The sequence below is a fragment of the Anguilla rostrata genome, chromosome 1, assembly GCF_018555375.3.
Source record: "Anguilla rostrata isolate EN2019 chromosome 1, ASM1855537v3, whole genome shotgun sequence".
Taxonomy (NCBI): Eukaryota; Metazoa; Chordata; class Actinopteri; order Anguilliformes; family Anguillidae; genus Anguilla; species Anguilla rostrata.
In genome coordinates this window covers 17,878,804-17,904,831 of record NC_057933.1, presented here as the reverse complement: position 1 = coordinate 17,904,831, position 26,028 = coordinate 17,878,804, and the positions used below count along the sequence as shown (strand labels likewise).

The 26,028-nt window shown below is 41.9% G+C and overlaps 2 protein-coding genes and 1 long non-coding RNA gene across 11 annotated transcripts in view; 2 read left to right on the top strand and 1 right to left on the bottom strand.

The window, feature by feature from the left end:
- The window catches only part of LOC135250498 (uncharacterized), a 42,207-nt gene extending 40,045 nt beyond the window's left edge, over nt 1-2,162 (top strand). Inside the window, exon 3 of the long non-coding RNA XR_010328943.1 lies at nt 2,044-2,162. This is a non-coding gene — a long non-coding RNA (uncharacterized LOC135250498). The remainder of the gene's footprint in view (nt 1-2,043) is intronic.
- acp7 (acid phosphatase 7, tartrate resistant (putative)) lies at nt 72-21,408 on the bottom strand. Of its 8 annotated transcripts, none has more exons than XM_064326730.1 (15): nt 21,273-21,408; nt 19,455-19,577; nt 18,544-18,677; nt 17,233-17,433; nt 16,034-16,216; nt 15,722-15,747; nt 12,876-12,973; nt 5,533-5,595; nt 4,143-4,257; nt 3,680-3,793; nt 2,461-2,527; nt 1,883-1,950; nt 1,599-1,670; nt 970-1,107; nt 72-749 (listed from the first exon to the last, which is right to left on the bottom strand). In XM_064326730.1, exons 3-15 carry the CDS (start codon nt 18,650-18,652, stop codon nt 684-686), a joined length of 1,320 nt encoding a protein of 439 aa, XP_064182800.1. In that variant the 5' UTR covers nt 18,653-18,677; nt 19,455-19,577; nt 21,273-21,408; the 3' UTR covers nt 72-683. The 8 variants fall into 8 exon arrangements, with proteins under 8 accessions (XP_064182800.1, XP_064182773.1, XP_064182792.1 ...); XM_064326703.1 differs by having other exon boundaries at nt 19,487-19,577; XM_064326722.1 differs by having other exon boundaries at nt 18,544-18,674; nt 19,487-19,577.
- On the top strand, nt 20,661-26,001 carry LOC135250469 (KATNB1-like protein 1). Of its 2 annotated transcripts, none has more exons than XM_064326776.1 (10): nt 20,661-20,862; nt 22,194-22,324; nt 22,732-22,769; nt 23,083-23,362; nt 24,484-24,599; nt 24,685-24,735; nt 24,825-24,914; nt 25,003-25,107; nt 25,215-25,308; nt 25,446-26,001. In XM_064326776.1, exons 2-10 carry the CDS (start codon nt 22,208-22,210, stop codon nt 25,476-25,478), a joined length of 924 nt encoding a protein of 307 aa, XP_064182846.1. In that variant the 5' UTR covers nt 20,661-20,862; nt 22,194-22,207; the 3' UTR covers nt 25,479-26,001. The 2 variants fall into 2 exon arrangements, with proteins under 2 accessions (XP_064182846.1, XP_064182854.1); XM_064326784.1 differs by lacking the exon at nt 20,661-20,862 and adding an exon at nt 21,619-21,760.
- The last annotated feature ends 27 nt before the right edge of the window (nt 26,002-26,028 follow it).

Sequence of the window (26,028 nt, the reverse complement as noted above, 5' to 3'; positions counted from 1 at the left end):
TACAATCCCTCACAAACACATTACTTCCTGGTTATACACTGTTTCTACTGTAGCAGTAATCAAAGGAAGGACACCTAGAGAAGTGGGTTTTATTGGCAAACAATCTTAAATGCCTTTGGTCCAACTCAAGGGCTAAATACAGTGCATAGTGTGTTTTCATACATTTCAATTAAACAGTTTCACAGATACATATACATTTTTTTTTTTACAAAATGTACATTACAGCCAAGCAAAGGCTGGATCAGTCTATTTTTTCACAAATCCAAAAATTACGGGCTTAAAAACAGTAGCCAACAGTACTAAAGGATAAAATCTACATCAATCAAATTAGGCAGTAAACCAGGCTCCTTGCATTTGTTTGCCTCATTAAAACACAAAGGGACCCATGTTATATATTTACAATTAAAAATTGATTGATGAGCCATCTAAGAACTTTTTTAAATTCTTTTTTGAATGGGAATCATTTTGTCAGACAACTTCAAAAGCCAAAATCATTGGATATAATCATCATTCGCTATATGACATTACAGTAGAAAAGAAATCAATTACTTGAATAAGTTACTGCATTGCTGAAAGATTGCTAAAGTGCAGCTTTAAAGTGATTGTGCATTAAATTATTTGCAAGAAGTCTCAGTTTGATATGTTGGGTATAATTCACTGCTTCCCAGTGCTGATTCATGTGGTTAAAGCCAGGCTGCCGCGCCATGTTTTTCCTTCACAAGCCAGATGCTGTCAATCACCTTGCCATACTGAAAAACAAACAGGGAGTTTCAGTGTGCTCCTTACAGCCAGCCTGACCTCAGTTTTAACAGCAACACTGACATCATCCAGAATCTATCTGCTTTTCACATTTTCATTTGACGAGTGTCATCACAGCCAAGAAATGAATCAAACTCTGGATTTCCTTGAAACAGAAGCCAGCAGATGAGCTACAAAAGGCCTGGTGTTTGGAGTAGTCCGTCTGCTCACCTGGTCATCTGAGACCTGCTCCAGGTACAAGTGGGTGTGGTTGAGCACCTGCATCCGGGTGTAGCCGTAGTCGGTGCTCCGAAGGGCACTCCAGGCCCTCGGCTCTGGGATGAACCCGTCGTGCTTTTCCCTGCACCCCTGCAGAAAACAACACATGCATCAATTGACAGACAATCCATCACAGATCCCGCGGTTGATTCTGGCCTGCTTTCAGTCCGAGCTTCTTGGTTGCAGCGCTGTCACTGTAATAACAACGTGCCTCCCTTCAGCTTGTGGTACATTTTGTGATGTTTGGGGTGGGCTATGGCTCCGGTTCCTTCCAGAAAGATCTTTTGCATAGGAGATGACTAATGATTGTGTGGTTGAGGGAGCTTAACCTCTCAGCACTCCCTGTTCTGTTGTTGACTGCAGCACATCATATGATTTCTGTGATATGACCTAAAAAACATTAAGTGTTCTTGAGGTCTTATAAGAAAATTTATTGTGGTTATTGAGGTAAGTTATGATATCCACCCAAATTCATTCATTTGGAATCGTTGGAAATAAATAGGACAAGAGTCAACACTCAGGATGTAATAAGCAGTGGTTAAAATATGATAGTTGAGACATTAATTAAGTCGATTACTCACAGCTGAGCCAGTTATGATGTGAACCGGAGCTTTGGGATTCACGTAGGGCTCATCTACGCTTCCGTTGAATACCTGAGGGAAATAAGGCTGTTTCTCATACTTGATGTGCGTTTGAATCTTCATCAAAATCTTTATTTTCATAATTTCTCTCAAAATGTTACATCTTTCAAAAGGTTCTTGAACAGCAGTCATTCAACAGAGGTTGTTGAGAAGGAGGGTGAAACACTGTTACCACAGATGTTTGCCTCTCTCATTCACTCCTTCACTCTCAGGTCTTCACCTACCTTATAACCATAGATGGGCCATAGTCGCTCATATGTATGTTCATGAGCCCACAGCTCCAAGTCTACTCCTGAAAGACAGGAATTCAAAACCTTGTAATTATCGACCGAACAATGTGCTTCCCCACAATGTGCTTCACCATTTCATGCCGTTTGCCTTTCAGGTTGGGGATTTCACACTGGACCATTGCTCCTCATCTCAGGGTTCTGGCCTCTCCTCACTCAGCACAAGAAGAAGTCTGTCTAACCAGGAGGCCTGAGATCAGTCTGCCATGGATGCGTGTCATGGTAAGCTTGCTCAAACTTATGGCATGACCTTTCGCAATTTTTACTCAATGAACCTTTCAAAATGAATGCCAGTGCAAGCTCAGGCAAAGAAGCATACTGTTAAAAACAGTTGCTGTAGATCATGCCAGGAAAGAGGGCCTGCTTTTTGTCAGCTTATACCAGAGGGGAGAGCTAGTGAGGGGTTAGTAGACTCTCTCTTGATTTCCTGGAGCGATCGGTGGATGGATATGGGAGGTGTGAACCCATCAGAAGGGACACCATCTGTTTGTGATGTCATAGCACAGGAATCTCACCATTGAGAAAGAATAGCTTTTCCAGTCCTGGAGCAGGTGGACTGGTGTCATTGCGTCCTATTCGGACCTGGAACATAACAGTAACAGCCCAGACTAATTTGCATTAGGAACAAAACCTGATATGACCCTTGTCAGGCTAGCCTGAGCTGTCAATCCAGATATATCTTGAAGGTTGCATGCAACGGGCTTGTGTCAATTATTTTGTGAAGTTTCAAAAACTGCTAAATTATGCCTAAAAAGCGAACACTACAATGCGAGACACTACAACCTGTGAGGTACAATGAATGCTTTTCCAGTGATTACTTAATCATTTGGCATTATTTTGTCTGATAATTCCACAAAGTCATCACATTCATACAAATGACGAAATGGCTACAAAGCACAGGATGCAAAGAAAACCTGAAACATGACTACCATGATATATTGAAGCATTAGTAAAATGATATAAAGTTATTTTCCTTGGCCAGTCTGCTGTTTAGCAATATGTTACTAGCAGTTTTATTTGGCAAAAGGTATGACTCCTTTCAACCCATAAAGATTTCATATCACACATAATCGGGTTTTTTTTTTTACTGTATTTTTACAGGTACAGAATATAGAGGCAGTTGGTCTTGACACAGGAAATTTGTGCTTTGGGGCCAAACTCTGAATGACACGCAGAAATGTCTCGCACGCAGCTGGGGGTCTCATTTCTCTGGCGCCGAACTCAGTGCCCTGTAAAACTTAGTCCATTTCACACATTTACCTGTCAAGGTCTGATTGATTCACACACATTTTCAACCAGAAATGCATTCCAGTGTAATATCCACATTTACAAAATACTTAAAACCTCAATCCAACTCAGGCAGTAAGACCAGAAAACACTGAATGTGAGTAATGGGCTGCCTGCGTTTAATATTTCAATGGTAAAACAGCTGACTAAAGCTGGCTGCTGACAGCATTCATGTTTTTACTTGTTCATGTTTCTGGTCACACAGGAAATATACGACTATGCACAGGTTCATTAAAAATGCGGTTCATGTGATTACCAATATAGAAATCAACGAGGTTTAACACCCATCCAGTTAACGTTTCGAGGGTCTTTCGTTCATTCACAATCCACCCATTTATCCACGCACTAATTCATTCATCCATTCATTTCTGGCATGGTCACACAACAACATTAATTCTATTCATGATTACTATATTCGTTAAAGACCTAACGTTGATGATAACATACGTAGCTCTCAAACTGAGTGCAGTCATCCTTGTCGTCGTTGGAGCAGTACATGGGTCTGTGTCCCATGGTGATGATCCAGGGCCGTGTTTTCCGGTTCTCTGGCTTGTTGGCCTCCTGAGAGAGTGTGAGAAAGACACAGCTTTGTAAATACCAAGGAACACAGACACGCAGTTGGCGCACGCTCTCATGCCGGGTTTGTGAGAATAGATTCCAGTTCATGTATTCATAGGTTTTTATAAATGACACGTCAAGCTCGTTGGCAGAACGATGATAGAAAGGTACGCCTGTGCTTAGTTTATTTGGAGAAAGCCTTGTGTTTAACATTTCTCAGAGAAATCCCTACATACAGGCAATGGGTCATCTGGCTGACTTCAGCTGTTTATCTACAGTAATTGCAGGCATGGATCCAGCAATAATGGCAATAAATACTATAAAAAATATTTTATAAAAATAAAATACGTACCTCCAGGTCCTTTTTCAGCCACTCGTATTGCTTGAAAATGAGATCCACGCCATAATCAAGAAAGAAGTAGACTTCAGTGGAGAAAGAGACAATGTGGGCTGGGCCTATGTTCCAGCTGTGGGAAGAAGGCGTAAACAAGGACATAAACAACAACGGGGTCTTCAAATGAACTAATAAATATGCATCGCATTTCCCAGAAAATATTTTCAGGGGTTTTCCTGAAAAACATTCCAGGGGGGTGTGCAAAAGGCGTTGATTACAAGCTGCTGTCATGCAAAGCTACTGGTCCGTTCCCATCAGCAGAGAGCAAATGGAGTTGAAACGTCCGAATGATAAGAAATAAAAACAACCCACCAAAAACTTTCCTCAAGCCAGAAATAATATAAAGCGATAACAAGTGATAGATTTCGACTTCATATCTGAAGCCTTTTTCTAATCACAGTCCAGTGTTTTACTTCCACACCAAACACATCCTCTGAAAGATAAGGAGAACGAGGAGGGCCAGCTTTGCAGCACTAGGTCCCTGACACCAAGCTAATTGATTCCTCGGGGCCATCATGGAGTAGTTTCTGCATTGAGGCAGGTCACTATCATCAGACTCCACCGTTCATTAAGGCACAAAGCCTTCAAAAGATGCAGGATGCAAGCAATAGCATGGGGGGAAAGTGGGAACAGGGCAGCGGAAAAGGGAGGAGGATGGGGGTGGAAAGTCTACTCCCTCAAGCTCCGATACCTCCGGCCTGCTCCAGCGAGCCCTCAATGAATCACTCCTGTAATACGGCGGGTGAGTGACAGGCGAGGTTTGTTCTGAGGTTTGGTGTTTGGCACACGCAGCTGTGTGCCCCTCTGACAGGTCTTCATTACGCAACACCCCCCCAAACACCCCCCCCCCTCCCCCCCATTCCCACCACACCATAGACACCCACGCTGCGCCGCGCCGCCCCGCCCCCGCTCCAGCAGCATGCCACCAGCGCTCGGGTTCGTGATGGATGAGCCCAGGCCCCGCTGCATCCTGAGACAGGGCCTGTGGTCAGCCGCGCATAGCCAGACTCTTCTGGGGCATTGATTTACCGTCGCGAAGAAAAGGATGAGGTTTTCCGCGCCCACCAGCGCTCGGACCTTCGCTGCTCCCGCCGCCGCCTCCCCCAGCACTACTGCACGCATAAAAGAACGCAGGCCGGTTCAGTGTTTTTCAGGGCTCACCACTGTTCGCTCCCTGTTTTTTTTTCTTATTTAAAATTCTCTATAGCAGAATTGTTTGTTCAGCTACCGAATACGGTGTATGATCAGCCCTGAATGTGTCTTTTTCCATTCCTGCTGGGGCTGGGGTGTCAGGAAGAGCCTCCCAGGGGCCTGGCCCTTAAAACAAGCACTGGGGTGTTTTTCCTACCTGTACCACAGGCTCTCCGTGTCTCCCGGCATGCTGAAGCGGTTCCTGTAGTTGGAGAAGTTGCTGTAAAAACACAGTGGGGGTGGGGGGGGGAAAGGCCAATGAAACGTATAGTCTGTGGAATCGGCATGCTTTGAATTTCTTAGCAAATTAACCACAGAAACATTCCCCTGTCCACCGTTTTTTTTGTGGTTTCCCACTGCGGCCGTTACGGGGAGGATTGGTGGATTTTCAAAAGGCAATTCAAAAATAACCACCCAAGAGGCTAATCAAGGGAATTCCTTCACCTCAAAATGAAAGGGTGAAATCGGTATAAAGTACAGCATAGGCAGATGAACTTAGGTGGTTGCTGGGCTGACAGACCCCAGGCAAACTTTCCAACATAGTCAGAACAGACATTGCCCGGGAGGTAAAATATTCGTGCAATTCTCCTCCCTGTCTAGCATATTGCTGGTGTTCCTGCATGTTGCTGGTTTGAACCCAACCATTCACCTTCCATAGCATCCATGAGGAGAATAAGACCTTGTGTTAGGGACATGCCGCTGGTCCTGTATGATTTTAATGACAAGAAGTGACCTCAGCTATCAGCATCATCCTCATTGGTCAAAGTGTCATCATATTAGACACATGCTAGAAGTCTAGTTCATTGAATGTCCCTCAAAGTGACACTGACACTGTTTGCACATGCACCCCTCACACTGTCACTCGGATGGTAGTTCATATGATAACGGACTGAGTGAAACACAATGACGCTACACTGAATGGAAAATCATTGTCACCAATGATATGGATCTCTATGTTGGAACCATGCAAGCAAAACACAGCAGTTTGATACTGATCTGCAAAAATAAATGAAAACACCCTTAATAGGCATGTGATCACCCAATCCAAATCACTCAATCCTTGTTAGAGAAAGTGAAACAAGAAAACACAACAGGTATTTCCTACTGGTGTCCCCCACCCCTCCACCAGCCTGGTGCTCACCACCACCATACCCCCTTGTTAAAAATACCTAAATGTGTCTGTCACTTTCTCCAGCCAAGAAACACAGAAAAGGGCACTATTAAAAAAGAACAAACCTGGTATTTTAAGAGTGGTTTGGGCTGAAGTGTGTTTTCGCCCTTCCTAGTACATGTTATTTTCCAAATATTATTGTTGGGAAAATCGATGTTGATATACGCACCACAAAAAGGAAAACTCTTACTAACGACAGCTTTCGTTTACCGGAGTGAGCTTTCCTTCATGATTAGTGGGGATCATATTTTTCCATGAAAGGGAGAGATCATCTTCTTTCCATTGGAGGCTGGTTGCATTGCGCTCTTATGTAAGACAGAGGTGAAGTGAAGGCTCAGTCCAAAAAAACCTGATAGAATTTGAGGTACTGAGCTAGATTGACATGGTTAATGCTGGGTAACAGTAACCAGAGAAGTCAGGTCAGAGATTAAATGAAAGATCATGGCAAAGATAGTTATGTGGCTTGAGGGTTTTTGAAAGTGTTCAGATTCAAGTCAAAGCCATGGATGATATGGGATTATGACTATATAGTCATGACCCTGAAAACAATTAGTTCCTCTGTTTAAAACACTGTTTTTGTGGTCAAATATAGTTCAATCAATGAAGCTGAACATTTTAAGTTTTTGCGGAACATTCAGTTTTCAAATGTGTTCCTTTAAAAATTGGAATATATTTCTACAATTAACGCAATGTAATTGTAATGAAAATATCAAACCAGGAACACATAATTTATTTAACAATCTTAAAAAAGCATGTACATCCAGACAAATCCTAAATTGAGTACTCCTTGTACCTTAACCATTATTTATGGCACATTTACACTCAAAAGGAAACTTGCATCGCAAGTCCGATGAGTGGTAGTCATTCCTGAGTGTTTGTTTTGCAGTCTGACGGGGACAGGAACTCTGTGTTCAGACCCCCGTTTAGCTCCTGCTGGTGCATGAGTCGCTAGTCCCCCAACATCGCTCCCTGAGCATGACGCCACTACATGGCAGAGACCGACGGGATCCACAGATTCATATCACCATCTTGTGGCCATGCAAGTAACTGCCATTTTATTATTAAAGGGGCATGCAGAAGACCATGGCAACAAAGCTGGCTAGCTAAAAATCACAAATGTCATTTTCTAAGTAAATCCTATAATTGTGAAGTATTCCCAAATTTACTGCCATTGTTTAGTTTTTATTTTTTTGTGGTCACTGCATTGGATTTAGAGTAATTCTTTGTCACAATGTCACAATCGGTCATTCTATAAAATTACAGTCGCTAATATAATTTTCAAAGACATCAGAGAGCTTATGCTTTTGCTAGGAATTATAATTCAGCATGACATAAAAGACCCAACCATCAAACAACTTTGAGAATCACAGCAGAACAAGGGGAAAATGATCTCACAAATGGCCAACAGTGAATACTGACTGTTGTACATTTCTGAAAAGGTCACTGCGGAAAATGTGATCTGCTCAATACAATGCGTTTGCTTATTGTTGTGTCATTTCTTATTCAAATCACAAACTCAACTCTGTAATCTGTAACTAGGCAAGCTGATGGACATATTGTTTCCCAAACAAGCCTGTTTCCTTTTCCAAGGCATTGCTTTTTGATAGTATCATGAAACAAATCTTGATTGAGAGATATAAGTTCCAGTTTGAGCCTTGTCAAATATAATGCAGACACAACCGACCCTAAATGCTACCAGTGACGCTTTGTCAAAACCACCTAACTCCGGAATCATTTGAAAACATTCTAGCTGCCCTGTAGATGCTGTTTCCCACCACAAAAACATATTGTTAGATCAAACAGACTCTACACTCTGTTTGGTCATGTTGAGGTTTCAAACTATTCCAACCACATACTCAATGCCTTTTAATGTTTGGAGAAATCAATGGACCGATTCCCGTGTGCCAGAAAACTAGTATTAGTAATTCACTTCATGCTCCATTGTTTTGAATGGCACTGGTCATTTCCTCTTCAGCCACGCGGATGGACCAACAGTACACATTGTGCTGGTGAACAAGGGAAGCACTTCAGCCCTGTGGATATGTGCGGATACGTGGGCATCATGCAGCTGGAATGCTGGAATATCAGAATATTGCGGCCGGACCTTTCGATCGTCATTTAGTCAGATGATTTTGTGGTTGGAATGAAACAGGACCCGACCACTGAAAACTCCAGAACTGCATAATGGCACCATCAAAAACATCAGGATTTTTGTGGAAGAGCACGCTTGAAGCGGTATTATATAATGGTTCAAAAAGAAAACTGACAGTAAACACTAAAGGAAGGAATGGCAGTAAAATGTAGTCAGCACAAGTATAATGCTGTACAATTATACCACTTGGCATGTTTGATATACTCCTTCATCATAATTCCTCTTGAAAAATGGCGTTAAAATCTGAAAATATCTCCCCCCACATGTATAGTACCCAGGAGCTCTTCCGTCACCTGTCTCCCCCAGCAAATTCCTTAATTTAGCTAGTGGTCTTCAATCTGATCAGAACAGCCCACTCTAAAACTCCCCAGTACCACAGTCTAAATGACCAGGAGACATGAAGGCCACGTCATTCAAAATAGAAAAATAATTATTACGATATATTTTGAAATCCACCCTCCTTTCTGTGGGTGTTCCATGTGAAAGTAAATACTGTTAAAGTGCTTCGATTCCTCTACAGCGCTCGGGTACTGATACCAGGTTTGCACATAGAAGTCGGTGTACGTTACGAAACGGCCGGGCTGCCCTCTGAGTAGAGCCGTGGGGGGTGCCGTGCGGCTTTGCTTCTTGTTTTGGCGGTAAGTCAAACTGATACAGAAGGACATTTGGCCCGCTGCGCTCCGAGCCGCCGCCACAGCGATTCGAGCCGCGGAAGCCCGCCCTTTTTTTTATGCGCGTCTGCAGACTTCTTTTCCTGTTCGCGCCGGCGCGAGCCGCCGTCTGCACAGCTGCGCTAAAGCTGACCCTGGACCAGCGGGCCGCCAACATTCCCACACGCCCTGGGCCCCGCACAAAAGAACGCCGCTCCCCCTACGGGCTCCGCGCCGCGCGTGCTAAACGAACCCCCGTCCCTTCAGTCTGTCCTCTTCGCAACTCTGGGGGAGAATTAAAACCATACATCAAAAAACTTTCTTTCAGGCGAGGCGGGCTTGGAGCGGCCCTTTATTTTCTGTGAATAAAGCAGAAAAACTAGAGCGAATGTGATCGGTGTGGCACACGAGGCCTGACCGGGGTCTGTTGCGAATTTTTGCCGCCTCCAGTGAGCGTCAACTGCTCCCAGCTTACAGCACTGAGCGAGCGCTGAGCCAAGAAGCCGAAATAAACATCTGCTTCGTTTTGGTTTGTTTGAAAGGGAATAATGATATACAATATCTCTAAATTAGCGCACGCAGTTTCCTGCAGAAACGTTTATTTTACCGGAAAGGAAGCAAAAACTTGTCTTAACAGAAGTGCCGTATCTTGCTGGAATGCATGAAGTACAGACAAACTTTGAACAAAAGTTTTAACATGAGTCTTCACTCTTGTTGATGTCATTTACCTGAGAACACATAACATTTTCAGAAGGTCATCTCTTCAGATAATAATACATTTCATAAATTGTTAAAATCTAAATTGTAGCATGTTCATTGTTGAAATAGGCAAACGATGATATATGATATGTGCATTAGTCTTTTAGTAATTCAACGCCTCAGGTAAAGCACTATTCATTAATAAACACCTCATCAGAATAAATGACAGAGTTGAAATATTCAGTAGATAATTGAAATAATGCTGGCCAAACATACAGTATATTAAAATGGGTATAGAGAAGGTTGACAGTACATACGAGTGACCAGTATATACATTTGCAGACATAAACAAACATTATTGGGTTTCGCATTGCTCATTAGTAAGAGCAATGCAGATTATTCACAGTGACCGTAAAGGCCTGATTCTGAGCTCCTTTTTTTCAGCCACATGCTATTTTGGAGACGGAGGACTTGTTTTGACGTTGGTGGTTGTTGAACCATTCCCAGCCCCTGGCTTGAAATAATCCCATGTCTGCCGAAGTATGAGTGAATTTAACCAAGATCTTTAATACTGGGGAACAACCGCAGCTTCACAACGGTGACCAAAGGATCCATCCCAGCCCTACAGTAGCAGACTGCGGGAACTTGGGAAAGCAGGAACCGCACAAAATCTGCCTTTCATTTTTACCAAAGCTTTAAAAAATATAACACAACATTATGTGTGTGAATGCTTGTGTGCGTGTGTGTGTGTGTGTGTGTGTATGTATATGTGTGTGTGAGGAAAAAATATGGATGATGGGAAGCAGAGCAGCAGGACCCACTGTTTACCCACAGTATTAACTTGTGCTTCTGTTCGTGTTGACTCTGAAGGGTCTACATTGCAGGTTTGGATGCCTGACATATTTGTGGAAAAACAGCCGCTTGTCTTGGGCCTGCAGAGAGACAGAGCTCAACTGAGGGCACAAAGCCGACAGTGCAGAGAGCTGCGGGGAAGGCTCTAGACCCCACAGGTGCTGAAGCGAAACCCCAGATGCACCACGCAATACCACAAATGCGCCCTCATGCAAACTGCTTTACCTTGTACCACCTTAGACTGCAAAGACTTGCCGCAGGCTCTGAGAGTGCAATTCACATATAACTACATTAACTATCACAATACTGGCACTGACAACAGCAGCTTTTCAGTAGTGCGCTTGTGGTGGTTGGATGAGTATATGAATGTTCGGAAACTTATACAAGGAAAAAAAAACATATATGCAGTCAGTGAATTGCCAATTCTTTTGTGTGCAACAGAGAAAAATCTCCTGAGCCAGCTATAGATCGTAGGTGGTCCAGTCAGAGCTCACCCAGGCCTCTGAGAGACAAGTATTTGTTTTATCAGCAATTATCTGTGCTGTAACGAGCCAGATCATCTATAGAATGCAGCAAAAAAAACCCTGCAAGTCTAATCAACTTTAGCTTTGCAGGTCTATATAAATCTCTATCCTTTCCCCTTACGATGCAGACAGAGTATAGTTATGGCCCTATTGATGTCCCCGCAAGGCCTAGGAACATGCAGTCTAGAGGCTGGCCAAGGGAAAAACTAAACCCCTCCCTCACATTGTGGGAGGAGCCTTCAAGCAAACTTTCATTAAGATGAGTGGTTCTCACTAAGGTGTTGGGTGAGCCTTGTGGCTGGGCAGAACCGCCCTCCCTCCCTGATCCCTACAGCCAAGAGATAAATGATGTGTGAACAAACTGGGGATTTGAGGGGAAGTGCGAAGGACAGACATGCTAACATGTGCATGCAAGTACGTTTCGGTAAAACATGACAGAAACCTTATTTTTTCCATTTGGTATCTAAAATAGCAGTGATTAATAAATTTGCACCATGGGTGACATCTTTCATCTGCTCCAAGCTCCACCTCTGAGCCAAACAAAAATGCAACCTAGGTACCTTTGTTATTTTTATCCATTTTTTATTATCATAAATAACAAAAATATCAGGAAAATGGCACATTCCTTGAATAGTCTGGGACTTCTGACTGTCTGGAATGCCTGTCTCCTCTAACTACAGCTTCAGTGATATGCTTTTCAGTAATAAACTGTCTATTCAATCCACTGGAAGATGAACTAATGGGCAGCTGCCAAACCCAACATTTGTTCTCTTGGGCAGAAGAATAAAATAAACAGAGCACCCGGATCTGAGAGTGAAAAAACAGGAAGCGTGAACCATGTCAGTCCAAAGATCAGGCCAGGAGCCGTTTAATGGCTTTTGGAAACTTCACCAAGTCAGGCAATTATTGCATCTACAGACGCGAGTGTTCGCTGACATCTGTGTTTAACTGTTGTTTGACTTATGAAACTCCTAGCACATACTGACAATATGGGGGTTTTGATATATGTGTGTTGTTAGATGAAGCTACCGAAGAGCAGACGTGATTCTGAATTCTCATTGGCCAGAGGTCCGGGGCCCAGGGCACGGGAGTGCATTTAGAGGAACACTCTATCATGGTTGCACATGCACATCTAATAAGCGCGCCACATTTTTTCCAGTCAACGCCTTTTGGCTCAGAATCAAACCGATCCAGTAGCGTACAGTGGTAGCATTGTGTTCAGCATTTATGAGTATAAATGGAAGTTCCATTATACAATAAATGTTTAATTTTGTTCATATTTATTTATGACCCAGTGCGCTGATGGATGGATATGTGCGTGTGGGCATTTGTATTTTGTGAGCACACATGCATGTGCAGCCTGGATGCATAGTATGAGAGAGCCAGATGAGGAAAATGAGGAAGATGAGGAAGGCAAATACGATGAAGATGCACGGAGAGAGGGACACTCACTATGCGCTCTCGTGGTTCCCAGGGCAGGTCATATACGGCACGTAGGCAGCAATGGACTGAATCTGGCTCATGAACTCATCCCCAATCCTGCCGTTGTCCTGTAACATGAACACAGGACCAGTCACTCCCATCTATCAGTGGCCAGCACTGCTTGCTAGAGCTAAAGACACCTATATATCTGCAGGCCGAGGGTCAAAACCTGAACTTTATCCAGACTACTGTTGTACAAACTATTCTTAATAAAATTCCTAGAGGAGGCCTTTGATGTCATTTAATGACTTTAATCACACTGATGCAACAATTTTAAGATCCACTGTATTCGGGTGCCCTGATTTAAAAACAATAGAAAATTCCATATTTTGATTCTACCAAATCTCAGGAACTCAGGAATATGGAAAGAGGGAAGTAAAACAAGACTGAGACTGGGATGTACGGGGTGATAGAGTGGTATGGCTTATTTATAGTAATCTTTTCACCAAAATCAGAAGAATCTGATGCAGAATGTTTGTATCCATTGTATTAAATGAAAGCAAACCAAAAGCTCTACTTGAAATCTGGTTTCTTTAACTGGCTAATTAAATACCCAGTGAAGAGCATCTTCATTTCTGCAGCATTTGACATTTACCAGATGGTCTTTTGCAGAGAAGTTTACACAGCTTACATTCTTCACATACAATCCACTTATTACAGCTGGATATTTACTGAAGCAATTCCGGCTAAGTCCCATGCACAAGGATGCAACAGCAGTGTCCCACCTGGGAATCAAACCTACAACCTTAGAGCTACAAGCCCAGTTCCCTTAACGTTATGCAGGTTTTCGCCATTCCTTAACCTGCTTACATCAACCTTACTGGCTCTGTCTAATGAGGGCTCTGGCATTGATCTGCCCCCAACAGATATCCTGTCCAAACAAGGGTTCTGATGAGAAAGATCCCCTGATGCGTGGGGTCAATCACATCGCTCATAACCGCTGTGTAGCACCCAGCTGGGCCGTGTGCACCAGGCCACTTAGCAAATGAACGCTGAGGTGGAGCAAAAGTCAGCGAGGGAGGTGCTTGTTTATTCAGTTTAACCGGGGGATTATTAGATAGCCATAATAAGGGAGTCAGACAAAGAGAGCCCAAGAAACTGGGGAAACGTTTTGTATTTGTGATTAATGTTAGAGGTTCATAAGATTATTATCAATTACCATTAGAGGTAACGTGAAGCATTATGGGATCTCAGGGATACAAAGCAGTCATGGACAGAGAGAGTGTGACTTCTTCAGCCTTAATGAAGGCATGATGTCATCAAAAGTCAGGATTACTATTCATTACCATTTGAGTGGGATACCAGAGGTGTGATTTCTTCAGCAGTTATGTCTATAACTGACAATATATTAGTTTTCCAGACATCTTTAAAAAATGCATCTGCATACCAAAATAAATGTGAAATCAATTTATTTGACTTAGAATTTAAGAGCATTCAATTAAGATCCTTTTAGAATAGAGTTCCCAGACTTTGCCAGTTTCTATTTATAAGGTCCAGGAAGCAGTGGAATAGTGTCCCATTTCAGCTGAAAGCATTGGATGAACTGGGGAGATACATTTTTGTGGTTGTCTGATCACAGAATCATAAATATTTTGTTCCCCTTCTCTGGAATAGGGATTTGGAAGGGAAACGACTGCATCGATTTTCAGAGTTTTCATTTGCCCATATTAAGTCAAATTCCAGTACGCAGAAGTGCGGGAACCCGTACTGGGTGTAATGTTTACACAAAGTCAGCGGTTCTCATGAAAATTCCAGCAGAGGATCACCTCTCACTTTTTCCATGGGTTTACACGGGAGTACAAACATTTCATTGTCCAGTGTCCCCCTACGTTCCATTTGGAATGGGACTTTCGTTTAAATGTCCTCAAAAATGTTATGGATTCTTCCCCTCCAGACCCAGTTTAATAGGTCCCACATTTAAAGAGTTGAATACGGAATGAAAAATATCTCACGCAAAACCGCTGTGGTGCTTTCCACTGCGGAGCAGGCAGCTGGTTTTACCATCTTGGGGAGATCAACAGGTGAGTCAGTCAGAATGGACTGAGAATCCTATCCACTCCAATCAGTGATTTAAGTCTCCCACATCACTGCGTTTCGACACTTCATCGCTACATTTTTGGGGGATTTGGGTATTTGTTCTGGCACCGTGGCAAACCACAGGCAAGGGTAGCTACTGATGGCCCTGGATTATGACCCTTCCAAGGCAGGAGAGCCCTTGAATTACAGAGCAAAGCTAGCTCCTCACAGACCTGTATAAAGTGTGGTATGGCTTTGGTGATTTCTGCCTGCAACGATAGAGCCCCATATCACACAATTTTCCTTTTTACAGAGACTGCTTCCTCTCTACACATCAGAATAAGCACACGCTGTGTGTTCTGCTATCTGCAGTGGGCAGGCCATAGCCAAATCTGCCTCAGCGTGATAACAATAACAATGTGTCAATGGGCTGTAAATAAATAAACAACAAAAATATGATCTTTCACACAGCAATCTAACAAAAATATGTCTAACCAATCAACGCTAAAAGGAAATGATGGGCATGTATGATGATGTTCCCCGATATTCTGGCACTACCAGGCAGTAAATAATATATCATCACCACTATTGTTGATAGCTATTGTGACAGTTCTCAATGCAGACCATGACTGATTACTGTGTTTACAGTGGATGAATTGTATGCTACTGAGTGTTTGTTAATTACACAAGGCCACTGACAATATCTACCACAAACTACACATATTGCCTGCCATATCAGACAATCAAGGTGACAAATTATGAGAAAGTTCAGAGGATGTATGAAAATGTATATAAATTACCTCATCCATGTCATAAGCAAAGTCCCCTTGAAAACAAAACAAACAAAAAAAACTCAAGATCATTACTGTTTCCACATAATTATCGTTTTAAATAACACACATTATAGTTTGGACACAATTCACATAGAATCTTTCATACACTGAAAACATTTTTTATAATTCCATAATTTCTTCACCACAGAATTATAACTGTAATGATACAGTATATGTGTCCAATTAACTTGACAAATATCTGCAGTGACATTAACTATGACATAGAACGGAACACCCAATATACACTGGCAATGCAGTAATTTCTATCTGGCTCCTTACCAATGTGCAAGATAGCGTCATACGTTCCAACTTGGGTCTCCTTCTGCAGCCTGGACAGTGACTGGGGGTTTTCATTTCCCATGTCCCCAAACACAGCAAACCTGGGGCTCCAGGAAGTGGTCTCATTAAGGGCGGTGAAGTAAAAGATGTCACTCCAGCCATCTTCACTGCCACAGTGATACACTGCAGTAAAATCAAACAGAAAATAGAGGCCACCAAATTAGGCTCCACCACAAACTCTTAAGAGCAACAAAGCTCTTTGCCTTTGATGACATAAGTTACCAGACACTCTCACCAGATCCAAAGTAATGTGATATAAAATATTATCACACACCTTTAAAAAATGCTAGATATATATTAGCACACACCAAGTGACAACATGCTAATTCTTGGCAAGATGACTTGGATATTTACACACAGCTATCCTGGGATCCAAAAATAGGTTTGAAACTCGATTTACTGGTTTAGGCGCAATGTTTATTTTGGGCGTCTGGAAACGACGGGGCTCTGCGCTCCCTGATTCAAAGGAGTGCCAGTGAGGCGACACCCAGGCCGCGATGGAGGCGCGCCCAGTGCGTGAGCAGGGCTAAGGCCCAGAGGCCTAACACCTCTGCGCTCTCAGGTCACTGTTTACCGTGGAGATGAAATGCATACAATAGGCCGCAGCTGCCTCCCCGCTTCTGACCACCCCTGTGTCTCTGCCACAAAAGCAAAAGCAAACAGGAGCTTACTGGGAAGGCAGGATTTACCAAGCCCGGGTCGTGTGAAACGCGCCCATGGCAGAGCACACGGGCCTAGGATAAATGGATTTACCTCCCCGCCCCCAGCCCTGGGGAAACCCACAAAAAAAAAGATCCCAGACAAAACAGGGCTCCCAGCGGCATTGTCGCTGTGGGCGTACGGACGGGGCGCACGGGCGGAGGGAGGCGAGGCAGAGCGCGGCTCTCTGGCCGCGTGTCTGGTGCCCAGGGCCCACTGCGAGACCGCAGTTCTCACACCCACGGGAGTTATGCAAGCGCCATGTACGGAGGGCCCCACCTGAGCTGGGCCCTGCTGGCGGTGAACCCACGTCAGCTCGCTACGAGCCCCATTCAAGCCTCATTTCAATCCTCAATTTCCGGGTGCTTCCACGCTTGGCGGCTCCCGGTGCCCGTGGAGCCCCGTGCCCGGACCGCAAAGTGCCCCCGGTGCGCACTTACCGTAAGCAGAGCCAGGTCTCAGGCCCGACAGCGTGACCCGGTGAACGTACAGTTTTCTCTTCTCTGACCCCCCGTCCTCAAAAATGGTGCTGGTTCCCTTGGCCATCAGATCAAAGAGCTTTCCACCCCACACGTTGTACTCTACCACACTCTCCGTCTCATTGAAGGTAGTCCAAGTAATCACCATGGAATAAGGGGCCGCTGTTAAGAAAGATGCAATTATCTGGCGTGAACACCTGCAGCACAGGCAGACAAACAACACAGACAAAAAGGGCCCTGTATTTTTATGACCACTTAACAAGTTATATAACTTGTGAACAGTCCATGGAACAGGCCCAAAGGGATTGGTAAATCATGTACAAGTTCTTATGTTCTCTCCTGTGGCTAAATATGGCCTTGGGAGAGATGAATGCTGGAAATATACCCATATCTACGAGCCATTAAGCATGAAATGGGTAGCATATGTTCTCTAAATCACACATAAATTCCAGCAAGAATTAAAAAAAAAACATTCTATTTACATTAACTGTACATAGATGATTACAGTGTTGAAGGGTTATAGGGTGAAGTTGTGGTTAGAGCTTATACTGTTTATGAGGTCTCTGCAAACCAAAAGCTCAGGATCCATATCTGGCTCCTCTGGAAAATCCATTTGGCTCTTCGGCCATATTGACAGAAGGAGGTAAGCTTTACAGGAGCAAACTTTATTTTTGTTAAGACCTAAAAAATCTCAACGCCTTCAATGGGTGATATTTTCCATCTGCATCCAGTTCTATTATTTAGCACGTTTGTTTGAAATTAATATATACATATGAATACCTAAATGCGTGTGTGTGTGTGTGCGCATGCATGCGTGTGCTTATTTATGTCTGAATTCTTATTGTTCTGGCAGACTACCGACTCTAGACTGCTAAAATGGTACTAATCCTTGCTGTAGACGTAAGAATTGGTTAAAAGTTCAGATCTTGTTAAAGACCCTAGAAGGGTACTGTAATGACAAATTTCATGTTCTGAAAGCATACTTGTAAATTGTCATGTTGTTTACTATGACAACTTAAGTGAACATATTACACAGAATAGACCACTTAATTTAGGCTGGGCACAAAACAAAATAAAACAAATAAGCAGGACTTCAAATAATAACTAGCAATGCAAATTACAGCATTTGTTTGGTCTGATTTGCATTTACTAATGAAATCATTGGGTATTTAAAAAGGTTCCCTGCTTAAATTGGCATGCATAAATTTATCCTGGATCAAAAAAGAATCTTTTATTCAGAAATGACTCAAAATAAAGATGGTGAAAACTTACCTGGATAAGATATGTGTACCTGCTCTGGTTGAGACTTAAAAGGAGGAAGAGCTAGCACCAGAGGGGCTGCCAGACAGCACAAACCCAGAAGAGTGCAGAGAGAGGCCATTTCACTCCGGTACTGAAGATCACTGCTGTGGGGGAACAAATGTGTGAGGCTTTACAATGAGTCCCGTGACTTTCACATTTGATTTCAGCTGACCTGACTGTTTTGTTTCCCCAAATGTTTACAAGCACCGATCATTTCAGTTTTACAGAAGCACTAAACCCACCCAACTGTACAGAGAAAAAGCATTTAAGGTTACACAGCGGCATTACACCCACCATGATATAGAGAATTACCAAGTCTTTCAGTTCATACTGTACACAGCGAATACAAATTCCATTGTAACAAAGTGCTAAACCCTTTAAACCAACCACTGTATAGAGAAGTATTAAGCCCTTTTATCAGTACAGAGGAACTACGCAATCCATTGTACAGAAGTACTAGGCCTATGCAGAAGAACTACACGCTTCAATGTAAACACAGAGTCTGGTAATACTCCTTGGCACTACCGCAGTTGACTGTATGAGCCAGATTCAGTGGCTGTAAATTAAATGTTCCTTGGTAAGGACTGCAGAGTGCTGTTTTATATCTCTCTGGAGGTAAACTCAAAATCAGTCATCAAAAACATGAGGCAAAACAACTGCAAAACATGAACTCAGCAGAAGTCATTTTGTTACTCAGCAAAAGGAAATGCATAGGCTGTAAAACTGACTGATGTTTTCTTCGTCGTCAGTCTGTGTCCGAGTGTAAATTACCAATGCAGCAATTTATATAGAGCAAACAAAAATGAATGTTGATAGTCTTTTATTTCCCTAACATACCAAAAACATTATTATGTTTTCTGTAACTGGGGTGCAGCACAAACCAGCATTCTTCTGGACGTCTTGGGTGACTGACCTTAGCGCTCCTCTCTTCCTTCAGTGCTCTTTGTAGAATACCTACTTCAACATTCTGCTAATGGCATCAAATTGCTTCCAATCCCACACTTCTGCAAATTAAAAAAAAAACCTCTGTCAGCAATTCAAGAAATAGACACTATGCATTTCCTCATTACAACTTAACCCCATCCAATCTGCTGTTTCAGATGCTGTTTTATAGTTTTATGGTACATTAACCTCATCAAGAATTACATCCTTCTCAGTTATACTGAGCTGGACTTTCGGTTTGCATATTATCATACCATACCTATATAAAGAGGTGCTCCTTTCCAAGTAATTCAAAGGGGAACATTGCAGAAACAGTTCTGGTATAATCATCCTTATTGGTGTGTAGTATTTAATTATGTGTGTTTATTAATACTGTTTTATGTTAACTGCTCATCACATATTATATGCAAGAACATAACTAGCAAAGGGACACTCAGCTATAGTTACTGAGGAAGATGATGTTGATGTTACAGTACTTATTGTATGTTCCTATACCTATTCTGAACAACAATAAGGACCCTAAATATTTCAGATTGATACGTCCTGGTCGCAACATCAAATTGACAATTGTACTTTGTAGGTAGCCAGTCCTGTGCAGGATGGTTTTCAGTATTAAGTCTAATTTAAGGAACATGGGACATGTTTGATAGCATGTACAATAGCAAAGTGTCGACAAAAAGCTTTGAACAATTTATTTTTTGCCTTTAGGTGTGTATGATTCTGAAAGAATCACAAAGGAATATATACACACAAGTAATTTCTGAACACAACCAAAATTGAAGTGTGTTCAGATTCAGGTGTTTCTGTTCTATTCTATGCTGAAATATTTTATGTTACTTATAATATATTTAATAATGAGGTATAGTAAGGATATATCTTAAGCTTGATACAACTTTGCCTGTCCAGAAATGAATATATATAGTGAAAGTTAAAACTTGTATAGGGGGCTCACATGGATTTTTAGAATACTTCAGAATTATTATAAATTATAAAATTTATATTTATTATCATACTTTAAATATGGAGTGCTTCAGAACATATGAATTTCATTGTGAAAGTGACAACTACACATTTTAATCAAGAAACATGTAATGCGTGTATTCTATCCTGTCATCACTGGGGGGCGTCCAAGCCCACGTACAGTGTGCAGAAGAGCCCAATCCCCCAACATGCACTATTCCTATGTTTGAATGGCGCAGGCTTCGCTCCAATGTATTTACATTTGGACCCTTTGATATTGTGCATTTAAATTCTGTACCTTTAGTCCTATTGTAAACTTGGAGTGTACATCAGTGTGGAAAGTCTTTAATGATCAGAGTGATTCAAGGAAGCAAAGAAAATGTAACGGTAGGTTTCTTGTTTCGTTTTGTTCCCCTTGCGCTGGTTACATTGTGTTGCTTACGACCAGAAAGAACTCCGTACGCTAAAGCACTCTATACAGTGATAGATATCACAGCTAATTGACTAGGGAACTAGCAAGCTGCGTGTTTATACTGCCGTATTTCAGTTTGCTTTGACAAACCTTAGCATATCTTCCTATTTTGAAAACCACATTCAGTTAACTGCAACCTCACGCAGCAGCTGAGGCCTTATACCCAACAAAGTTACTTAAATGTAATGGCTCAGAGTTAAATTTGCTATATAGCCTACGTTTCTGGTTTTACAAATACGTCTCATACTCTCAAAATCTCGGTGAAGATGGATGAAGTAGTTGGATGTTACAATTTAATAATAACAATAATAATACAGCGACTTACCATGGTGTATCTTGGAAGATAAACACTGTTGCCTGAATTTGAAACTAAACATACACGGAAACGGGAACTCGAAGCTTTCACGCCAGAGTGATCGCAAGTGTAGGCTAACCAAATAGCTAGTTCGCTAGCTAGATCCGTTCTCGCAGGTTATTTTATAAACTACCGCTTTCATGGTAAATTTGTTCAGATTTGAATTCATTCGCGAGCGACTCTCAATTCCTGAAACGTGTATGTTGTTAAAATATACAGTAACACTTTACTGGACTGCAGCCATATGAATTATGCGTAAATGGGCAGTTTATTTTCCTGATCCCGTAACGGAACTACGGCCATACGTAGGACACGCCTTGTAAATACAACCATTAAAGTGTGAAAGAATGTTACCATCTGGCCAGTTTGTAATCGTGTAACTGAACTGACAGCAAGTCTAGAGATTTAGAAATGTAGGATTTAGGAGTTGTTTTTCCGAAGACCACAGGACACAGCAGGTAGGCTACTATGGACATGTTACGCTGGTGCATTCGTATGGCACGTTTCGCCTTTTTTACTTCATAGCCTACCAAACTGGGCTTGGTCCTGGTCTTGTCATTTTCAGTGCCAAATGTGCTGTGTGACTCCTATTTCAATGGGCTATCCTTATAAACGACTTTAACACATTGTGAATGGTTTGTTCTGGTTAAATTGCAAGTGCTTGATGATTGGGTTGCCACTTGCCACCTCTGAGTATCCTCTACATCTGTATTGGTATTAGGCTATGTTTTGTTCTAACAGCTAAGTGGGATTGGGATGCCATCCTGAAATTTTCTTGTGAGGATTTAGGAATTGTTAAATTAATTTAAGAATGAAATTAATCTTTCATTGATTTAACAGACATGCATTTGGTTGAACTTAAAATAGCCTTACTTTCAACATCTTTTCCAGGGTCTATCTATATTATGGCCTCTGGAGACCATGCCTGTGAGAAGAAAGGATTTCAGAGTCTCGGGAAGGCGCCGCCCAGTGAACTTCGCAAACACGGGAAACGTCCTGTTGCTGTGAGCAACATGAAGGAGGCAAGTGGACAAGTTGATGGGCAAAATTCTAACTCAAATTTCCTTGGCCCACTTCCACTTCATTTTGGCCTGCAAATGTGGGACAGAATGTGTCATGTTATCAAGTGACCACAACAACTTAATACTTGTACATTGACATTTTTTGTTATGTGCGAATTGGGCACATTAAAGGATATAAGCTCAGGTTATATAAATTTAGGCTTGGTTAGCAGGGAAATCATTAGCTCAGTATATTATGGAACAGAGTCATGTCTGAAGAAAAGCTGTTCTTTATGTTGGATTGGGAGCTGTAATAAATGTTTTCTGAGTATAAAGAGATGTGGCCAAATGTATTTTTGCCTGGCAGACCTGACTGGCACCAACAAAATTGGGTTTGTTCTCTTTTATTACTTTTCTTTCTGTTTTAGGTGGATTTTTTTCAAAAGGAAGAGATAAATAAAAAGAGGTAAGTTTTCTTGCACCATCAGCAGTTGTCTGCTCACCATTATGCATAATCTCCATTGCAATATTAACAAGAGCAAAGAAAAGCCCATTTACAAGTGCACTTTGTAAGAAACTGATTTCTTAAAAGCTCCATCTGTAACTGCCTCCCAAAGTTAGAGGACAAAAACCCTGTCCCAATACAGTTTGTAGATGATGAACGTAGTTCCTGGGTGGGTACACAGTAATAACAATTCCCCCCCACCTCCAAAAGTTGAAGTGACATTTGTGGCCTTCCAAAGACTTGACAGTGCCTAATTTGTACCTGTGCTTCACAGATCTCCAGTGAGCCGTACTGCACACAGCTCTGGCAGTAAAGTAAAACGAGTGGTGTCCTGTAAGAGGAAGACGCGCCACGTGACGGTGACCTCTGGGGGGCGGCGGAGGCCGTCCACGGCAGTAAGGAGCTGTGACATGGCGAACAAGGAGAATGAAATGGCCTGTGCAGAGGACCAGAATGGAATGCTGTACGGTGACCATCGTGGGTTCCCTTTGAACTCTGCTGAGGCCACCAAGGTGGATGGGGCTGGGTCCAAATACAGCGACTGCTTCACAGAGGTTAGAAACCAAGAGCTATGATGTGCAGACTGTAGAGTTCTGCAATCTGTATTCTGTATCTGGTTCAGCTGTTCTGTAGTTTGTTTACTGTTCCTATATAATTCTGGGTTTCCCACAGGAAAATTTTCTCGGTGGCAGGGCCTGACTGGGGACTGGGGGGGGGACTGATTGGTTAGGGGCACAGGGCTGGTTGGTTTGCTGCACCTTCCCATGGGCTTTGTAGGCACTTTCCAATATAGCTTCCCAATTTTATTGGGCTGTAGAACACTTATTTGTTTACATCACAAAATTGTGCTTTTTCTTATCTACAGCTTATTTGTTTGATTGTCATGAACTACTGTATTGTTATTGCTATTATTATTATTATTATTATTATTATTACATAGCAGATGAACCAAACTATCAAATATGAGCTCCCATACACCCATTTTTAATACTATTTGATTAATACTTTATAAACTAGCCTAAAAAGATGTTCTCGTTGACAGCAAGCTAACAGAATTTATTCTGGAAGTGTATCTTGTTAGAACTTGATTATTGATATCTGGATAGCTAACAAATTATTTTTGACAATGATGCATGGCTCAGGGAGTTACAGTAATACCGTTAACATTACACCTAGATTGATATTTCATAAGATTATAACGTTACAGCTGGCTAGTTATTCCAAATGTTTTAATAGGGCATGCAGTGGTACAGATGACATGTCCTCTTGTGTGGCAGAAATTATCCAGTTCGCCAGTTCATGTCAGTAACATCATCCCACACAGGTGATCGTGCAATCAGCCATCTCCATGGTAGATCTAGGATCAGGTACTTTTGTGTAACTTATGTTCACTGAATGAAACACTGATTCTAGATCTATTCTAAACACAGGACTAAATTCTGTTGTTCTTTGTCACATTTGTTTCTAGTTCTCTGTAAAGTTTTTTCTTAACCACCAGATGTCACTCTTGAATTTTTGTTTCAGAGTGCAATCAGATTTGAGCTTATACTATTATTAAATATGTTTTTTCCCCTTTAGTTCCTGCTGCTTATTCATGTTTTAAATTTTCTTTAGTTGCTTTTCAGCAAGCACATTCCATGGCTACTTGAGTGATCAATTTATCTGTTTTCAACAGCTTTCAAAGGATCACAATACAATGGCACAAGTGCTTTTTGGAAGAAATCTTAGGCTTACTGTTGCTTTGACTCTGTGGAGAAGAAATGCTGGGGAATTGATTGCATACCTTATCAGGTAAAACCAACTTGCATTTTGACTTGCAACTTAATCCATTTAAAATGTTTTACTTTAAGATCATAATATGTTGTGTTTTATATAGGATCCAGGATACAGGTGTGCTTGCTGACTGCTTGCCCGTAATTACTAAAAGGTATTCATTTTTCGTTGAAGCATGTCAGATAAAATAGAGATGTTTAACTGATACTGTCTGTTGGATTGATTCTTATTTCTTCCTCATAGCCTACAAGATGAAAAACCATGGATAACCATTGGCTGTTGTGTGGACCTTCTACCACTTGTCAAAAATATGCTTACCAGCCAATATGAAGAGTGAGTTGTGATATATTTATTATTGATGAATTAATGTCTAGACCAAAGTCAAGATTCAAAAACCTTGTCAAACTATACCATCTTTCAGATACCTGATAGTGGGTTTACACTGGGTTCAGTCTGTGGTAAAAAAGTGGTGGCCAGAGCTATCTGCAAACAACAAAAGTACACCTGACAGCCATTCAGATGATAGGTATGTCTGTGCACTTTTACATGGAATATTGTTATCACTTTATTGTCTTTGTTGTCCTACACCATCTTGTTTTACTATTAACTTTAAATATGTTGTTAATATTGTAGGAATATTCAAGTCATGAAGCAACAGCTCCAGGAATTGTGGGAACATGGCTGTCATTTAAGTTTAGTTCCAGGAACTACAGGAGAAATGGCAAGGGTGAGCAACTGATTTCTTGTGCCTCAGGTTTTTTGTAATTATATTGTGGAGCGGGCATGAAAATGTAAATGAGCACAGTTACCTCTTAGAAAAGGTCAAGCGAGTTGTACTTCATTGTAATCCATCTTGTTTTACAGGCTATAGAGTCCTTTTTGTCACAGCTGCACTGAGATTACCATGTAGCAGAGGAACCAACCACTCCAAGCACTTCATAGCAGTTTAAAAAGCTGCTTTTCAACTTCTGATTGACACTGGTACCAGAAACTGATCAAGGTTCCTGGATCACGCGTCACCAGTGGGGTTAAAGAATTGAGTGACCCACTGATGCTCTTTAAAAGTGAAGACAAAAAAGCCTTCCATGAAATGCGAATGCCTGCTTCACATTGAAGTGGACCGTTTGCTTAGTGGCACAGGTTTGACTTTATGAGGTGCAAAAGACTGTCAGTCAAGACTGTTTGGTGAAGTGCCAAGCTATTTTTCTTCTCAAAGCAGAACTGTTCTGCCATGCAATATGCTTTTTGTTTGTTTGTTTTTTTTTTTTCTCTGTCAACAAATGTCCCCCCCCCCCCCCAAGCCATTCAAATCAAGAACTTGAACTGCAGCAGTCTTAAGTTATTAGATCGTTTTCATCTGCTTATTCATGAGTAAAATGTACATAAGATTTTATCTATTATTAAATACATTTGCAATGTGTCAGAATTTCTTTGCTCTATATTCACA